Raw genomic sequence first — 19,973 nt, forward strand, 5'->3', positions numbered from 1 at the left:
TGAAAACTATATCATTGTATGTGTATACGACATTTTGTTCATCCATTGATTTGTCAGTGGATGTTTAATTTGCCTCTACCTTCTGGCTGTTGTAAATAATATTGCTATGAACATCAGTATACAAGTATCAGTTCAGGTCCCTGTTTTCATTTCAATTATTCCGGGTATATAGCCAGAAGAATTGCTGGAGCATATGGTAATTCTATTTTCAATTTTTTTCAGAATCACCATATTCTTTGCCACAGTCTCATCAACAATGCAAGCACAGGGGTTCCAATTTCTCTACATCCTGCCCAATATTTATTTTTATTTTTTAATAATAACCATCTTAATAGTTGCAAAATGGAATTATCACGGTAGTTTTGATTTCCATTTACCTAGTGATTAGCAAAGTTGAGCTTTATTTCCCTTGTTGTCAATCCATATACCTTCAGATAATTTTCTATTCAAGTCCTTTGCCAATTTTTAAATTGTGCTTCCTTTTTATTATTGAGTTTTAGAATTATATATTTTGGATATTAATTTCTTATCATATATGTGATTTGCTATTTTTCCATTCTAAATGTTGTCTTTTCACTGTCTTGATCGTATGCTTTTGTGTACAAAAGTTTTTAATTTTGATGATGTTTATTTATTTTTTCTTTTGTTGCCTGGTCTTCTGTTTAATATTAAAGAAATCATCAAATCTAATGTCATGAAGCTTTTCCCTTATGTTTATCTCTAAGAGCTTTAACTTTTTAACTCTTCCTTCAGTTAGATCTTTTATCTATTTTGAGTCAATGTTGGTATATGGTTGAGATAAGAGTCTAACTATATTTTTACATATGGATATACACTTTTCCCAGCATTTGTTGAAACAATTGTCATTTACCCGTTGAATGGTCATGGAAGCCTTGACAGAAATAATTTGACCGTAAATGTTAGGGTTAATTTCTGGGCTCTCTATTCTCCATTTGTCTGTATGTCTGTCTTCATGCCAAACCACATTGTTTTCATTATTGTGACTTTGCAGGAAGTTTTGTCCTCAGGAAGTATAAGTTATTCAACTTTGTTCTTTCTTTTAAAAAACTTTTAAGGCTACTTGAAGTGCCTTGGGATTCCATCTGAACTTTGTGATGCATTTTTCAATTTGTGCAAAAAAGCATCATTGGAATTTTGACCAAGATTGTTATGAATCTGTAGATTGGCTTGGGTAGTATTGTCATCCTGACAATACTAAGTCTTTCAAATCATGAACATGAGATGTTTTTAAATTTATATCTTCTTTAACTTCAGCAATGGTTTGTAATTTTGAGTGTATATGTCTTGTCTCTCCTTGGTTTTAAGTTTGTTCTTAAGTAGTATTCTATTCTTTCTAATAATATTGTAAATGGTATTGTTTTCTCAATTTCCTTTTTGGGTTATGCATTGCTAGCCAGTGTATTAAAATGCAGCTATTTATTGTATGTGTGTTGATTTTGTATCCTGCAACTTTGTTAATTTATTAGTCTAAGATGTTTATGTGGGATTTTTTGGGTTTTCTACATATAAGACTACATTATCTGCAAATATATTTTATGTTATTCTTTCTTTCCAATTTGGTTGTCTTTTTATTTCTTTTTCTTGCCTAATTGCTTTGGCTAAAATTTTGCCGTATAACATAAATTTTTGTATGTTGTGTTTTTATTTACATTTCTCAAAATATTTTCTAATTTTCCTTGTGATTTCTTTCTTGAACGACTGGTTGTTTTAAAAGGTAGTGAATTTTTTCACATCATTTATTTTGTCTTCTATATATTTTAAACATCAGAAACACAATAATTATTGTTTTCTACAGTCAACATTTATTTATTCTTGCTTAATCATATATTTACTCTTTCTATTTCTTGCATTCCTTTCTATATTTCTGTGTTTATTTCTGTTAAAAATTTTCTTCAGCCTGAAAAAAGTATGGTGGCTAAAATTAACATTTTTTTCTGATGAGTGTTTTTTTGAATGTTTTATCTTTAGGTCAGAATTTTCTTTCAGTAGTTTAAAAAATATAATCTGTTTTATATTGACTTACATGATCTCTTCTGAGAAGTCAGATGCATTTTACTTTTGCTTCTTGAGGAACACCTGCTTTTAATGTTTTCTTTTTGACATTGGTGTTCAAGTGTTTGCATATGATTTGCTAAAGTGTAGTTTTCATCATACTCGTAACTTACAGAGCTACTGGATTCTACTAAGGATTATCTTTCTTAAGTTTTGGACATTTTTAAATCATTACTTAATTTTGCTTTTTCTGTATTCTCTATTTAATCCTTTTGGGATTAAATTTACACCAAATTTATGGTTTTGTACTGTGTTCCAAATACATGTTAGATTTTATTCTGAATCTCTCAAGCTTTCATTCTTTGTTCTTCAATCTGGGTGTTTTAAAGCTATTTTCTAGTTCTATTATTATTCTGCCATTTCTAATTTGCTTTTACAGCCTTGTATTGTGTTCCTGACTTACTCATATTATTTTTCCATTTTTAAATTTCTTTACTTTTAATAGATTTCAATTGTGTGGGGAAATTTCATCTTCTCTATTTTTAGAATTTATTAATCAATTTTTCTCATATCTAAGCCATAATTATTTGGCATATTCGTTTTATATCCTTGTAAAGTCTATATAATTTGTAGTGATAACTCCACTTTTTTCCTGGTATTGTTAATTTATGTATTATCTTTTATTGTATTGACACCCAGCTAGTGTCCACTGGAGACCCTTTTGGTGAATTGCTTGGTGTGTGAGAAAATACCCCAACACATCAGGAGTCACAGAAGTGTTGTTTGTTGATTACATTAATTTTCTGCTACCTCTCACAATCGTTTCAATTGCCTGATTTTCTTCTTGATACCTTTCTATTTCCTTACAAACCTCCTTAAATAATTTGCAATGGAATGTTTAACAATGATGGTAAGTTTTACAAGAGAGGCTTTATAGTTTTCTCTTGGCAGAAATAGTGTGGGTCTGATTAGTTTAAATCCATTTATGGATTGAGCTATGTAAATACAAGTTCATAGCTGTATAAATCTAAGACACAGTTTTATAAATCTGTTACACCATATTTCAATGGTGTAAGTATCTAAATCTTTCACCTAAAAAACTGCAGCATCTTTATCTCCTCAGCATCAAGAAACTCTAAGAATTACAGCAGTGCTTTAGAGAAATTTTTGAATTAGATTTTAGCTTAAGAATATGGAAATGTGTTTAGGGAGATAATGGCTGTATGATCTAGCCCTTTACAACTCCACTTTCCAACCCCTGCATTTCAAGAAAATGATAATAATTCTGTTGTTTATTTTGTCTCCTAAAAATTGCTTGCCCTCATTACTGTCAAGCTGGAGTTATACTTCTAAATGTGCCAAATTGGTAAGGGCCTCTTTGAAAAGAGGACAATCATTGGTTTGAAATTATCATTCCTTAAAGAACTAACAAGTCTCACTTGTTTTTCATGGTTTTTCAGGTTAGTAATTGCATGTTGAATTATTCTAAAGTTTAATAATGTACATCATATTCTACGTTCATGGAAGCTTCCAGTATTTGCTTAACTTGCTAAAAAATTTAGGAAGAAAGACTTTAATTTTATTGAATTATTTTTTATTATTTAATTATATCATGTGTTTTTTTCCATTAATATCTTACTTGAATGAATCATATTAGTGAATTTCCTAAAGCTGAATGATATTTTAATTTCTAGGATAAACCCTCCCTAGTTTTGGTTTATTATTTTTTAATACACAAGTGAGATGTGTGGTGTTAGTATTATATATGAATTTGTCTTCTTAAATATTCTGTGTGTAGAATTTGGGGGGCTAATACGAGATGTTTTATGATCTTGATATAAAAATAATGCAATACTTATAAATCACAGTTTTTCATCTAATAACTGGACCACATTTATACTGCTGATTGAATACAAGTGTGCCACAAGATATTGAGTCTGATGGCCTGCAGGTGATGAGGTTGTAGAGTAAATATTGTTTCAATGAGAAGGATCTTCAAGGCGTGACAGAGCAGAGCAGAATGTGATAATGGGACCCTATTGCCCCAGGAGGCAGCAATGATGATTAGAAAAATCTTGAAATTTCTGATATTTCCCAATGAGCTGAGGATATCCAAAGAAGTACACAACCACATGTGCAATTTTCTCAGAAATTGGTTGTAGAATGTATGTGAACAAGAGGGACACAAAGATGACAGAGAAATGTATTTTCTGGACACTCAGAGTGCATAGGGTGTAAAACAATGTGAAATGGGGGACTGAATTGGCCAGAATATTCTATCTGTGTGTGATTTATGCCACTTTGATAACATTTAAATTAACTACAATGTGATTTTTCTTAAAGTGCTTGTGTATTCTAGAAATTAAAGTTACAGCATTACTTGGAAAATGGCATTAAAAATTGATTTTTAAGAAAATCACATAATCACTAGAAATTTTAACATCAAATTTATCAACAAATAAAAAAGAATGTTGTTGAAGCTTGAAATGATTTTGTCATGAATTGTAAATGGATGTACAGTAATTTCATTTTATAATTTCTTACTTATGTAAACAGTTTTCTCATTCAGAATTTTATAGAGCTTATCTGCCTTATTGGTATTTCTTGGTCAGGAGATGTATGTGACAAAGTAAACACAAAAATTGATATGAGAATATTCACAAAGCAATTCTCTCACTGAAATTTGAAAAAATGTACATAGAACTTTTAGGTAAATGTAATAGTAAATATGTGTCCTAATGTTTTGCGATTAATCTTTCTTAAACAATTATGAAATCTAATGAAAATTTAATAAAAATAAGTTATCCCAACCTCTTTTTATTTAACTAATTGGGACATTATTAACATTAATTTCTGAGTATAACATGACATGAAAAATTCAGATTATAGAGTGATTTGGGGCACTTTTTAAATTTTGTTTCTATGATATTAACAAGGTTAAGTGATGTAAATATATTTGCTTCCAAAATTTTTGCTCAAAACTAATAATGAATTTGGACCTGCTGTTCATATAAGACTTAGAATAATTGATTATATTTTTGACTTTTTTCCCCACCAACTATTGATCCATATAAGTTAAAATTTATGCTAATGTAAGTGTGGTTTATTTGTATTTTATATAAAAATTGGCGATTTTATCCATCTTTTAATTTTTTCTAAAAATATATATTTCTGATATATCTTATTTTTCTTATTCTTATTTTTGATATGCTCATCGTGGTGTATTTTTGCTTGTATTTGCTGATATATGTATTGTTCTATTTCCTAATTTTCACTTTTTAATACATTGTGATAATCTCTGCGTTTTATTAAGATGCTTGTTGTTCCTGACATTATATGCTCCTTATTTCTTATATTTCACATTTAAACGTTTCTTTTCTTTTTTATTTTTTAATTAATTATGAATTAATTTTTAGCTTTCATTTTTAGTTCAAGGGTACATGTGCAAGGATGTGCAGTTTTGTTACATAGGTGAACATGTGTCATGGGAATTTGTGATACAGCTTATTTCGTCACCCAGGTATTAAGCCTAGTATCCATTAGTTATTTCTCCTGACCCACTCTTCCTCCCAATCTCTGCACTCAGGTGGGCCCCACTGTGTGTTGTTCCCCTCTATGTGTCCATGTGTTGTCATCATTTAGTTCCCACTTATAAGTGAGAACGTGTGGTATTTGATTTTCTGTTCCTGTGTTTGTTTGCCAAGGATAATGGCCTCCAGCTCCATCCATGTCCCGGCAAAGGACATGATCTCATACTTTTTATGGGTGCATAGTATTCCATGGTGTATATGTACCACATTTTGTTTATTAAGTCTATCCTTGATGGGCATTTAGGTTGATTCCATGTCTTTGCTATTGTGACTAGTGCTGCAATGCACATATGCCTGCATGTGTCTTTATAATAGAATGAGTTACATTCCTTTGGGTATATACCCAGAAATAGGATTGTTGGGTTGAATGGGATTTCTGTCTTTGGGTCTTTGAGGAATCGCCACACTGTTTTCCACAGTGGCTGAACTAATTAACACTCCCACCAACAGTGTATAAGTATTCCTTTTTCTCTACAACCTTGCCAGCATCTGTTATTTTTTGACTTCTTAATAACAGCCATTCTGACTGGCGTGAAATGGTATCTCATTGTGGTCTTGATTTTTATTTCTCTAATGATTAGTGATATTAGGCTTTTTTTTTTCATATAACTGTTGGCTGCATGTATGTCTTTTTTGAAAAGTTTCTGTTCATGTCACTTGCCCACTTTTTAATGGGGTTTTTTTTTTTCTTCTCGTAAATTTAAGTTCCTATCAATGCTGGATGTTAGACCTTTTTCAGATACATAGTTTGCAAATATTTTCTCCCATTCTGTAGGTTGTCTGTTTACTCTGTTGATAGCTTCTTTTGCTGTATGGAAGCTCTTTGATAATATCCCATTTGGCAATTTTTGCTTTTGTTTCAATTGCTTTTGGCATCTGCATCATGAAATCTTTGCCGGTGCCTATGTCCTGAATGATATTGCCTAGGTTGTATTCCAAGGTTTTCATACTTTTGGATTTTAATTTTAAGTCTTTAGTCCATCTTAAGTTGATTTTTGTATATGGTGTAAGGAAGGGGTTCAGTTTCAGTTTTCTGCACATGGCTAGCCAGTTATCTCAGCACCATTTGTTGAATAGAGTATCCATTCCCCATTGTTTGTTTCTGTCAAGTCTGTTGAAGATTAGATAGTTGTTGGTGTGTGATCTTATGTCTGGGTTCTCTGTGCTGTTCCATAGGTCTATGTGTTCTGTCCTTGTACCAGTACTATGCAGTTTTGATTACTGTAGTCCTGTAGTATAGTTTGAAGTCAGGTAGTTTGATGCCTCCAGCTTTGTTCTTTTTGCATAGGATTGCCCTGGCCATTTGGACTCTTTTTTGCCTCCCAGTGAATTTTAAAATAGTTTTCTCTAGTTCTGTGAAGCAAGTCAATGTTAATTTAACAAGAATAGCATTGAATCTATAAATAGCTTTGGGCAGTGAGGCTGTTTTCACAATATTGATTCTTCTTATCTGTGAGCATGGAATGTTTTTCTATTTATTTGTGTCATCTGTGATTTCTTTGAGCAATGTTTTGTAGTTCTTGTAGAGACCTTTCACCTGCCTAGTTAGCTGTATTCCTAGGTATTTTATTCTTTTTGTGGCAATTGTGAATGGGACTTCATTAGCGATTTGGCTCTCCAGTTGACTGTTGTTGGTGTATCAGAATGCTAGCAATTTTTGTACATTGATTTTGTATCCTGAGATTTTGCTAAAGTTGCTTATCAGCTTAAGAAGCTTTGAGGCTGAGACAATGAGGTTATTTTTAGATATAGGATCATGTCATCCACAAAGTGGAATAATTTAAATTCCTCTCTTTCTATTTTAATGCCTTTATTTCTTTGTCTTGCCTGATTGCCCTGCCCAGAACTTTAAATATTATGTTAAATAGGAGTGGTGAGAGATGGCATCTTAGCTCATGTCAGTTTTTAAGGGGAAATGCTTCCAGCTTTTGCCCATTGATTATGATGTTAGCTGTGGTTTTGTCATACATGGCTCTTATTGTTTTGAGGTATGTTCCTTCAATAGCTAGTTTATTGAGAGTTTTTAACTTGAAGGGATGTTGAATTTTATCAGAAGTCTTTTCTGAAGGAAATTGAGACACACACAAAAACATTCAAAAGATTAACCAATTCAGGAGTTTATTTTTTGAAAAAAATTATAAGATAAATAGACCACTAGCTATACTAACCAAGAAGAAAAAAGAGAATATTCAAATACACACAATCAGAAATGATAAAGGGGATATTACTACTGACTGCACAGAAATACAAACAACCATCAGAGAATATTATAAACACCTCTATGCACATAAACTAGAAAATCTAGAAGAAATGGATAAATTCCTGGACACATACACTCTCCCAAGAATGAACAAAGAAGAAATTGAATCATTGAACAGACCAATAACAAGCTCTGAAATTGGGGCAGTAATAAATAGCCTACCAACCATAAAAAGCCCAGGATGATAGATTCACAGGTGAATTCTACCCGAGGTACAAAGATGAGCTAGTACCATTACTACTGAAACTATTCCATAAAATTGGAAAGGAACACCTCCCTAATTCATTCTATGAGGACAGCATCATCCTGATACCAAAATCTGGCAGACACACAACAAAAAATTAAAATTTTAGGCCTATATCTTGCATGAACATAGATGCAAAAATCCTCAACAAAATACTGGCCAACCGAATTAAGAAGCACATCAAAAAAGATTGTGCGCCACAATCAAATAGTCTTCATCTCCAGGATGCAAGATTGGTTCAACATATGGAAATCAATAGATGTGATTGATCACATAAACAGAACTAAAGACAAAAAAGTCACAATTATCTCAAAAGATGCAGAAAAGGCTTTTGATAAAATTCAACATATTTTTAAATTTTTTATAAATCATTTTTAATGTTTTATCTTGCCATGACTTGCCCTAATACAAAGTAAATTCTATAATGTGACTTTGTTTTGGCTGGGGGGACCCAGTTACCTGGGAATTTAAACATTTGTTTATTTTTCCTTATTTGTCTATTTCTATGCCCAGCTTAAATAAAACCTATTTCTCCTTGCACGTGCAGTTAAGGAGTGACCATTTTTGCACTTGTACCTACCCTTTACCTTAAACCTCTAACATTTGTGGTTTTTTGGAAATTTTGGACTTGAAGTTCCTGATATTGTAAGGGATTATATGCATTATGTTAATTCTGTTTTTTAAATTATGTTACAGTTAAAAGTATAATATATTTAGATTTGCTATCCTAGATCAAATGTTCTATCATGTCCTTGTACTTTCATTGGAGGGGTGGGGAACTGGAATAACACTTTGTCAAAATATAGAGAAAAATATATATGTGAGAAAAATGCATTCAGAGATATTGATATCAAAATGCAAAAATGATGGTCTTCCATATAAATGACACTTTTGTTGTTTAAGAATTATCATATTTTGGTTTACCTTCAAACTTTGAAACTCTGTTCTACTATACTGTTGCTTTTAGTCTTATCAGGGAAGAGTCTGATGCTATATTTAGTCTCTTTACACTGTACAGAATATTTTAAGGTTATCTTTTGTATGTGTGTGTTCTTAGAATTATTGCCAGGTTTGTGCTTGTTTTTTTTACGTATTCTCCAAAATATCACATTTTCCTTCATTTTTTGTTAAAGTTGCTTTGCTCTGGCTGTTTCTTTTAAAGTTAGCAAAATAAAATAATGAGGTCCTTTGTTGTCTTCAGGTATTTAAATAAATGTAAATTAATTCAGAAGAGGATTACAGTTGTGGAATAAGTTAAAAAGATGCATAAGGCCAGATCACGCCTGTAATCCTAGCAATTTGAGAAGCTGATGCAGGAGGATTACTTGAGCCCAGGAGTTCAAGACCAGCCTGGGCAAAAAAGCAAGACCCCATCTAAAAAAATGCATAAGTGATATTCTGATTCTAATATTAAAATACTGTGCACTAAATATTCAACAACAAAAACATGGATATATAAAATAGAATACTACTTCATGGAATTCAGGGCTATAATTCAAACTCACTTTATTGAAATCTCTTTTGATATGTAGAAAAGAGGTAATCAATTTCAATATACTATATAAACAATTTAGCAAAATGAGTATAAATGGAAGGGACACAATATCTATAGGAAAATTACAGGGAATACTTACACTACTGAATATTATGAGTCTAATTTTTAAAATGTGCCTGTGATGTCTTTATACATACAGGTATGAGAAGAAGTTCATGGTATATTGTTATGGATATTATTTGGTAAAAATCTATTAATGTGTATGTGTGTTTGTGGATGTGAGTATGTGTATTTATAAATGCATTTGATATATATGAATGAAACACAACATCTTTAGCAGTTGGAAATGGGACTTAAATAGTGGTTGAGGAATTTCAGTTCTATACACTTTTATTGTTTGAAATTTACAAAATATGTACTTAATTGTTTTATTTTAAAATGAAAATACTAAACTGTAGAAATATTAATACAAACACATGAATAATACAGAAACATTGTCAAATGTTAACTTCTAGCAATGGAAGCTTATCATAAAGTTGTATTTGATTGTTGATTTATAATATTTGCTTTGCATGTATGTTATTTTATTATGGAAAATATAATTACTTAAAAATAAAATGCACATTATTGACCAATAATGTCAAATGTTGAAAAGGGGCTAGGATAAGGAATTAAAGTGGCCAATCAATTGATGTTTATTTTATCACAATACTTTGTATAGACATTGAAGTGGATGAATAGAAAATGTCCAAATAGTGACAACAAATGTTTCCAAATTACTAAATAAGATAACAGTCATTTAAAAAATTTAACCTCTCTGAATATGTAGACTACAACTTTATTAAATCTTATTTTTTAAAGACAATTGAAGAAGACATTAATGTTCAATGTATAGAGACCAGAAATAAACTTTCATGTAGGTATTTTGCCACCTGGCCATTATGTTGTCAAAATTTTTACGACTTTTTCTAACCTATTTCTCATATTATATAGTCATAATAATCTTAAGAAAAAATAATTATTCTATGAAATTTAGGTATTTATATCAGATACAAAGACCTTATATCAGATACAAAGACTAAGATGACTCCTCAAACTGTTTCTGTATTTTTCTGTTTCAGATATGTAATAATTTTGGTAATTGTCAATGCTTCCCTGGACATAAACCTCCAGATTGTAAATTCCAGTTTGGTTCCCCAGGGGGTAGTATTGATGATGGAAATTTTCAGAAATCTGGTAAGTGGAAATTTGTTTTCTAAAGCAAAATAGAAGGTTGTTTTATATAAAGCTAATTAAACAAGTCTAAGTTATCTTGAAAGGTAGCTTCATCTACATTGCAGTAGTCCCTCCTTATTTGTGGGGGATACATTCTAAAACCCTCAGTGGATGCCTGAAACTGTAGATAGTGCCAAGCTCTAAATGTACTATGCTTTTTCCTACATGTACATATCTATGATAAAGATTAATTCATTAATCAGGCTCAGTAACAGCAATGATTAACTGTCCTTCCATGTTTTATGCCATGGCGCCTCCTTTGCACTTTCATTGCTGTAGGTTCTACTGGTCTTCTTCCAGAAGACTGTGGCAGTTGATTTTTCATCAGGAGACACAGCCTCTCCAGCAATTTTTCTGTTTTTCAGTCCAAACCTATTCCTGAATCTGTGTAACCATCTCTTACTTGCAATAAATGGCTCACTCATTTCAGGGAATTCCATGCTGAAGTATTTCTACAGGTTCAAATGTCTTCTGGTGCAACACGTTGCTGTTAATCAGAACACATTTTCTGTTCATGTCTTCTACTTAAACATTTAATGTCTTTTCTGTCTTAACTAAGCATTTATCATGCACTACTGCAGTCTTAACTTTTGTAGTTTGAGATACATCAGCAAAACTGGTACAGATTCCTTTCTCCTTCTTTACAATTTTATGGACTGAAGATTTGTTTTAACCATAGATCTTAGCAATGAATAGTTTCCTTATTAAGGAAAATATGTATGTATGTATATTTTGTATGTATATTTTGTCAAATGACATTTGTAAATATAAACATACATGTTTATTTAAATATTAAAATATTTATAAATATACACATACATTTGTAAGTATACATATACATTTTTTCTTACATATATTTGGAATATGTATGTATTAATATATTTTCCTTACGAAGTCAAGAGTATTCACCCTTTTCCTTAAGGAAAGAATTTTTGGCTTCTCTTTGGCATATACAAATTGATGGCGTCACTAATCTTGCCCTTTGGGATCATTATGAAGTAAAATAAGAGTGATTTGAACAAAGCACTGTAACGACATAACAGTCAACCTGATAACCAAGATGGCAAAGTGACTAGTGGACAGGTAGCATATACAGCATGTATTCGTTGGACTTGGGAATGATTCAGGTCCTGGGTGAGACAGAAAGGAATGATGGGAGATTTCATCATGCTACCCAGAACAGCATGCAGTTTAAAACTTATGAATTATTGATTTCTGGAATTTTTCATGTAATATTTTCAGACAGTGGTTGCCCATGGTTGTTACTGTGCAACCAAAACTGTAGATAAGCGGGAGTGACTACTGTAATCTTACACAATATTTATAATCAGATATTCTCAGAGATATTCAGCTTCAATTAACTCAAATAAGTTAGAACACAGTACTAATAAGTTTCAACAAATGTCATTCAACAAAATTTTTAAAATTCACATATAGAATAATAAAAAACTACACAAATGATTTTCATTCCATATTATTACAAACTCTGTAGGCTGTTAAAAAAAAACTGTACCATACAGTATTTATTCTCAATGAACTCTGGAAAAACATGGCAAAATATAAATGCATTTTTTAAAGAAATAATAGTAAATCAATCACATTTTGAGTGATGGCATAACATTTATGCTTTATTTGTTTCTATAAATGAAGGCAATATTGAAGCAGGATATTTCCCTGACCCCTTCTTGGGACCTGCGACAGGGGTGCCTCATTTGCACAACCTGCAGTTCTCACCTCTTTGTAGGAGGGAGCGTGTGAGTGAATGAGGTGGGAACTGGAGTGCATGAGCACTGGAACCAGCTGGCTGCTTCAGTGCCAGCAGTGGCAAACTCCACTCACTGGGACCTGCTGTGTTCCAACCCTTGAAGGAGGGAGAACACAGGCGAGTGGGTGCAGGGGCCCAGGTGAGCGCTTTTGAGCATTGGCAGAAGCAAACTCAGTGCGGGCCCTGCGGCCGCATCTGGAGAGGTCAGTGACCCTTGAAGCTCCAGAGGGCATGTTACAGTGCTCCTTTAGCTCTGCCATCTGCTAACAACTGTGAACAGCTCAGTGGGCCCTCTGCCTTTTCATGTGAGGTGGTTGCTCTCTGCCAGCGAGGGCAAAGAGCCAGTGTGACAGCCTTTTGCATCTGCATTCATGGCTCCCGAGCTCTTGTCCAGTGTCCAGGAAAAATGAAGTCATGTGAGCAAATTGAAGTATGGTAAATGCAGGGGATTTTATTGCTGATGAAAGTGGCTCTCAGTGGGAAGGGGAGCCGAAAAGGGGATGGGGTGGGAAGGTAATCTTCCCTTGAAGTCCAGCCATCTCCGGCCAGATTCTTCTCTGAAGTTATGCCATCAAGCTGTCCTTCTGAAATCAAGCCACTTCTCTTCAATGTCAAGCCATAGTCCCTGACGTCCAGCTGCTTCTCCTCTCTGCCAGCTGAGTCTGGGGTCTTTATAGGCACAGGATGGGGGTGGAATAAGACCATGGGTGGTTTAGGAAAAGGCAACATTCAAGTGAGAAAACAGGGATATTAGTTCTCACTTCGGGCCGCAGTCTCAGGCTTTTCAGCTTGAGGTTCAGCCTTAGTTGGGGACCTGCCCTTTTCTGCCTAAAATTTCTCTGCCTCCTGTCTCTGTCAATATCATAGGCTACTTATTGATTCAATTATTCATTCATTCATACATTCCCTCCACAGACATGTTATTGAGTGTCTGGTGAGGCAATAAAATTGAGATTCACATTTTATAAAGTCCACCCAGGCAGTAATGTGGTAAATAGGTTTGGTGATGTGAGTCTTAATGAATGAAAATTGCTGGAAAGCAGTAGCTTTAATTTTAAGGTCCCAAAGTAAATAATAAAAGGAAAAATAAGTTGCTACATAATATCAATTTTTGTGAATAACAATGAATAAAGGCATGATGATCAATGTGTTTTATGTATGCACAGTTATAAAAATTTGCATGAAAATATCAGAGAAAGAACAGAGCATGAAAATAATGTGTTTAAGTTTGGATAGACAGAAGTTTAGTTATCTGTCGGAAAATTAATGTGACAATATCACTGTGTGTTTGATGCTGGTGTCGTTAAGGGTATCAGGGAATGGTCATACTTAGTTTATAGGTTGTTTAGCTAATCAAAGTAACTCATGGGATGATACAATTGTGTAGAGTGAGAAGAGATAAAAACACTGGAGATAACTTCTGTAAGCAACGGTGTTTCAGAAACATCTCTGAGATTATTAATCTCTGAAAAAGGAGATTGAAAGGAACAGCAATAAAGACTTCCTTTTTGGCTGTGACAGAATAATTCTAGAAAATTGTATGAGGTATTTGTCAAAAAGTAAACAATTCTGACATTTGAGAAAGGAAAAATAGATGAATGAGTTACATGTTTCTAAGGCAATATATATTTTTCTTGTATATATTTAATGGGTAATTCAGATAAAAAATGAGAAAGAGAGAATGTACAGAAAAGACATTTGAAAAAATAATGACCCCAAATTTTCTCAACAAGTTGAAGAGAGTCAGTTCTTGTATCCAAGAAGCTAAGTGAATCTCAGGCAAGATAAATATAAATAAACTTTTGTTCATGAAAACTACTTCTGTTAACAAGGTTGCAAGTCCAGGCTTTTTTACCCTAGACTGATTTCTTACCTTAGACAAGCCTGACCCAACTTCGTCAACATGGTAGTTCAACTAGGAGGAAGCTATATTTGAAAGCCATTAGGTTTGCTGCTTCAGGGTGGGGTGGGAGGAAAAAGGGAATTACTATATTTGTTGGAGTATTGTTGATTACACTGGCAGTTATGTTGTCAGGAGAACATGGAGGACTAACTATCCTGCTAGGCTGATATAACAAATATGTTTAGAACAAGTGACAGACTAGAAAATAACTAGGAATTTAACAAGGAAATTCAAAATTACGTGGATATATGGAAAATTTAGAATGCCATATGCATGATTATTGCAAGATTCATGCTAGAAAATATCAAAGAAGATAATGAGCTGTCACCTGAGGCTAATTCCTAGGCTCAGCGAAAGTCTGGCTCAGTGTAAAAGTAGTGCTCCAGCACAAACTCAGCCTGCACTGAATAGAAGAGTTATTTTGTTTGTGTTTGTTTCCTTTTTTTTTTTGGCTATGTACTTATTATTAGTGTTAAAAATTATCTCCTGTTTTCCAAAAAGTCACTGTCAAAACATTACCTGAACAAAAACTCTGGGAATCAGACTTCAGTGACTACAAAGCCAAAAAATACAGTCTTTGCAAAAATAGCCTGGTAAGTCACTAAACAAATGAACTAATTAAGTCTTCAAAAATCAAGAAACTGGCAAACCTTGAGTAAGGTAGATGAGGAGATAATCAGAGTTTCCTTGGTATAACAGTCAAATAGCCAATTTTCAACAACAATGAAAATTCACAAGGCTTAAAAAGGAAAAGGAAAGCATGACCTATTCACGGGAACAAAATTAATTGACAGAAATCATCCTTGAGGAAGCTCAAAAATCAGACTTACAAAGGCTTTAAAATGTACTCAAACACCTAAAGGAAAACATGGACAAAGAACTAAAGAAAATCAAGAAAAACAGGTATGGACAAAATGAGAATATCAATAGAGATAGAAATTACTAAATGGAACTGAACAAATTCTAGAGCTGAATAGTACAATAACTAAAATTAAAAATTCACTACAAGGGTTTAAAAGTGAATTTGGGCAGAGAGAAAAAAGAAGCAGTAAACTTATAGGCAGAACAATTGAAATGGTTGAATCTGAGGACCAGAAAGCAAAAAGAATGGAGAGATTTGATCAGGGCCCAAGAGACCTGAAGACCACTACCAAGTGGAACAACATTCTCATTTTGTGAGTACCATATGGAGAGAATAATGAAAGAAAGAGAGAGAAGGACTATTTGAAGACATAATGCCCCAAAACTTTTAAAATTTTATGAAAATCATAAATATAAAAATCCAAGAAGCTTAATGAACTGCAAACAGGACAAATTCAGGGCACTGAACACTGGGGCAAGCACTAAAAAATATTAAAAATGAAGTATAACATGGAATAATATAAAATGGTCAATTAAAATCAGAGAAGGCCCCCCCCCCAAAAAAAAACAGTGGAAGATAAAAGATAAGAAAAACAAGGGCAATAAATAGCAAGGGCCAAAACAATAAAACAATAGATATTAATTCAAATATATCAATAATCACGTTCAATGTCAATATCCATCCCATAAACAGAACCAATGACAAAAACCACGATTATCTCAATAGATACAGAAAAGGCCTTCGATAAAATTCAACAGCCCTTCATGCTAAAAACTCTCAATAAACTAGGTACTGATGGAACGTATCTCAAAATAATAAGAGCTATTTATGACAAATCCACAGCCAATATCATACTGAATGGGCAAAAACTGGAAGCGTTCCCTTTGAGAACTGGCACAAGATAAGGATGCCCTCTCTCACCACTCCTATTCAACATAGTGTTGGAAGTTCTGGCCAGGGCAATCAGGCAAGATAAAGAAATAAAGGGTATTCAATTATGGAAAGAGGAAGTCAAATTGTCCCTGTTTGCAGATGACATGATTGTATATTTAGAAAACCCCATCGTCTTCAGCCAAAAATCGCCTTAAGCTGATAAGCAATTTCAGCAAAGTCTCAGGATACAAAATCAATGTGCAAAAGTCACAAGCATTCCTATACAATAACAGACAAACAGAGAGCCAAATCATGGTGAACTCCCATTCACAATTGCTTCAAAGAGAATAAAATACCTAGGAATCCAACTTACAAGGGATGGAAAGGGCATCTTCAAGGAGAACTACAAACCACTGCTCAATAAAATAAAAGAGGATACAAAGAAATGGAAGAACAGTCCATGCTCATGGATAGGAAGAATCAGTATCATGAAAATGGCCATACTGCCCAAAGTAATTTATAGATTCAATGCCATCCCCATCAAGCTACCAAGAGTTTCTTGACAGAATTGGAAAAAAACTACTTTAAATTTCATATGGAACCAAAAAAGAGCACACATTGCCAAGACAATCCTAAGCAAAATGAACAAAGCTGGAGGTATCATGCTACCTGACTTCAAACCATACTACAAGGTTACAGTAACCAAAAGAGCATGGTACTGGTACCAAAACAGATATATAGACCAATGGAACACAACAGAAACCTCAGAAATAACACCACACATCTACAACCATCTGATCTTTGACAAACCTGACAAAAACAAGAAATGGGGAAAGGATTCACTATTTAATAAACGGTGCTAGGAAAACTGGCTAGTCACATGTAGAAAGCTGAAACTGGATCCCTTCCTTACACCTTACACAAAAATTAATTCAAAATGGATTAAATACCTAAATGTTAGACCTAAAACCACAAAAACCCTAGAAGAAAACCTAGGCAATACCATTCAGGACATAGGCATGGGCAAGGACTTCATGACTAAAACACCAAAAGCAATGGCAACAAAAGCCAAAATTGTCAAATTGGATCTAATTAAACTAAAGAGCTTCTGCATGGCAAAAGAAACTACCATCCGAGTGAACCTACAGAATGGGAGGAAATTTTTGCAGTCTGCCCTTCTGACAAGTGCTAATATCCAGAATCTACAAAGAACACAAACAAATTTACAAGAAAAAAACAAACAACCCCATCAAAAAGTGGGCAAAATATATGAACAGACACTTCTCAAAAGAAGACATCTATGCAGCCAACAGACACATGAAAAAATGCTCATCATCACTGGCCATCAGAGAAATGCAAATCAAAACCACAATGAGGTATCATCTCACACCAGTTAGAATGGCAATCATTAAAAAGTCAGGAAACAACAGATGCTGGAGAGGATGTGGAGAAATAGTTGGATATAATGTGGAGAAATAGAGGATGTGGAGAAATACACTGTTGGTGGGAGTGTAAATTAGTTCAACCATTGTGGAAGACAGTGTGGTGATTCCTCAAGGATCTAGATCTAGAATTACCATTTGACCCAGCCATCCCATTACTGGGTATATACCCAAAGGATTATAAATCATGCTACTATAAAGACACATGCACACATATGTTTATTGCAGCACTATTTACAATAGCAAAGACTTGGAACCAACCCAAATGTCCATCAATGACAGACTGGATTAAGAAACTGTGGCACATGTATACCATGGAATACTATGCAGCCATAAAAAAGGATGAGTTCATGTCCTTTGCAGGGACATGGATGAAGCTGGAAACCATCATTCTGAGCAAACTATCACAGGACAGACAACCAAGCACCACATGTTCTCACTCATAGGTGGGAATTGAACAATGAGATCACCTGGACACAGGGCAGGGAACATCACACACCAGGGCCTGTCGGGAGATGGGGGACTGGGTGAGGGATAGCATTAGGAGAAATACCTAATGTAAATGATGAGTTGATGGGTACAGCAAACCAACGTGGCACATGTATACCTATGTATCAAACCTGCACGTTGTGCACATGTACCCTAGAACTCAAAGTATAATAACAATAAAAAAAGACAGAGACTATCAGAGTATATTAGAAGAAATTTAATAAACAAGACCAAACTCTGTTGTCTACAAGAAACACACTTTAAATGTAAAGACACAGGTAAATTAAAAGTAAAAAGTTGGAGAAAGATCTTTGTGTGTGTGTAACACCAGTATCAAAATAAATGAGGCAAAATCTGATAGAACTTCTAGGACAAATAGAAAAATCCGCTATAAGAGTTGACTAGTCTAACTCCCTTCTCTTAGTAATTGACACATCAACATGTAGAAAATCAGTAAGTATAGTAAATCCTCACTTAATTCCATCAAGTTCTTCAAAACTGTGACTTGAAATGAAAGGACATACAATGAAACCATCTTTTCTCATCAATATTATAATGAAACATTGTTGAAAAAACAATTTTTTCTTTGAGGACCTGCTCGTATTGTTTCACTTAAAGTTGCATTTTCCAAGAACTTGCAGACAGACAATGTTAAGTGAGAATTTACTGTATATAATTGACCTTAATACCATGATCAGTCAACTTGATCTAGTTATATTTAGAGAATATTCCATACAATGAGAGCAGAATAAACATTATTCTCAAGACCACACAGAACATTCTCAATTGTAGATCAAATTCTTTGTCTTACAATGTACCTTAACAAGCCTAAGCAATGAAACCCTACTATGTATGTTCTGAGACCAAAATGAAATTGAACTAGAAATAAGTAACAAAAAGAGAACTGTAAAGCCCTAAAATACTTGGAGATTAAGCAACAAACTCACAAATAACACACGGGTTAAAGTAGTCTCAAGAGAAATTTTAAAATAATTTTGAACTAAATAAAAATGAAATACAACCTATCAAAATTTGTGGGACCCATCAAATGCAAAACTTATAGAAAAATGAACAGCATGGAATGCGTATATAATATCTAAAGTCAGAAATTTAAGCTTTCATCTTAGCCAACTAGGGAAAGAAGGTTAAAGTAAATCCAAAATAAACAAAGAAAAGAAAAATCGATACAGTAAAAATGGATAAAATAGAAAAAAAAAGCAAATCAATAAAGGAAAATCGATGAAAGACTGGTTCTTTGAAAACATCAATTACATTGATAAACCTCTGGCCATACCAAGAAAAATGGAAAAAAGACATAACTTATTAGTATGAAAATGAAAGAAGGCTAACTGCTGATCAAATGAACATGTAAGCGATAATAGAGAAATATTGCGAATAACCCTATTCTCAAATATTGTATAATCTTTATAAAAAAACAATTCATTGAACGACACAATAAAACAAAACTCACACAGGATGAAACGGATAATTCTAATAGGCCTATACATACTAAAATAATTAAATCAATAATTAAAAACCTTCCATTAAATAAGCTGTCAGGCCCAGATATAGCCACCGGTGAATAAAACCAAACATTTAAGTAACAAATTATGCTAATTCTCTGCAATACCTTTGAGGAAATAGAAGCAAGGGTGTGACTTCCTAACTCATTCGATAATGCCAGCATCACCCCCAGTAGCAAAACCAGAAGACTTTATGAGGAAGGGAAACTACAGACCAATGTCTCTCATCAATTTCTCAT

The 19,973-nt window shown here is 33.4% G+C and overlaps 1 protein-coding gene across 1 annotated transcript in view; it reads left to right on the forward strand.

The window, feature by feature from the left end:
• Positions 1-19,973, forward strand: part of LOC103786903 (disintegrin and metalloproteinase domain-containing protein 18) — a 153,533-nt gene that overhangs the window by 111,202 nt on the left and 22,358 nt on the right. Inside the window, exon 18 of the mRNA XM_034965981.3 lies at positions 10,724-10,838. Within this exon, the coding sequence (XP_034821872.2) occupies positions 10,724-10,838 (115 nt within the window). The remainder of the gene's footprint in view (positions 1-10,723; positions 10,839-19,973) is intronic.

This window comes from Pan paniscus, chromosome 7 (genome assembly GCF_029289425.2).
Source record: "Pan paniscus chromosome 7, NHGRI_mPanPan1-v2.0_pri, whole genome shotgun sequence".
Lineage (NCBI taxonomy): Eukaryota > Metazoa > Chordata > Mammalia > Primates > Hominidae > Pan > Pan paniscus.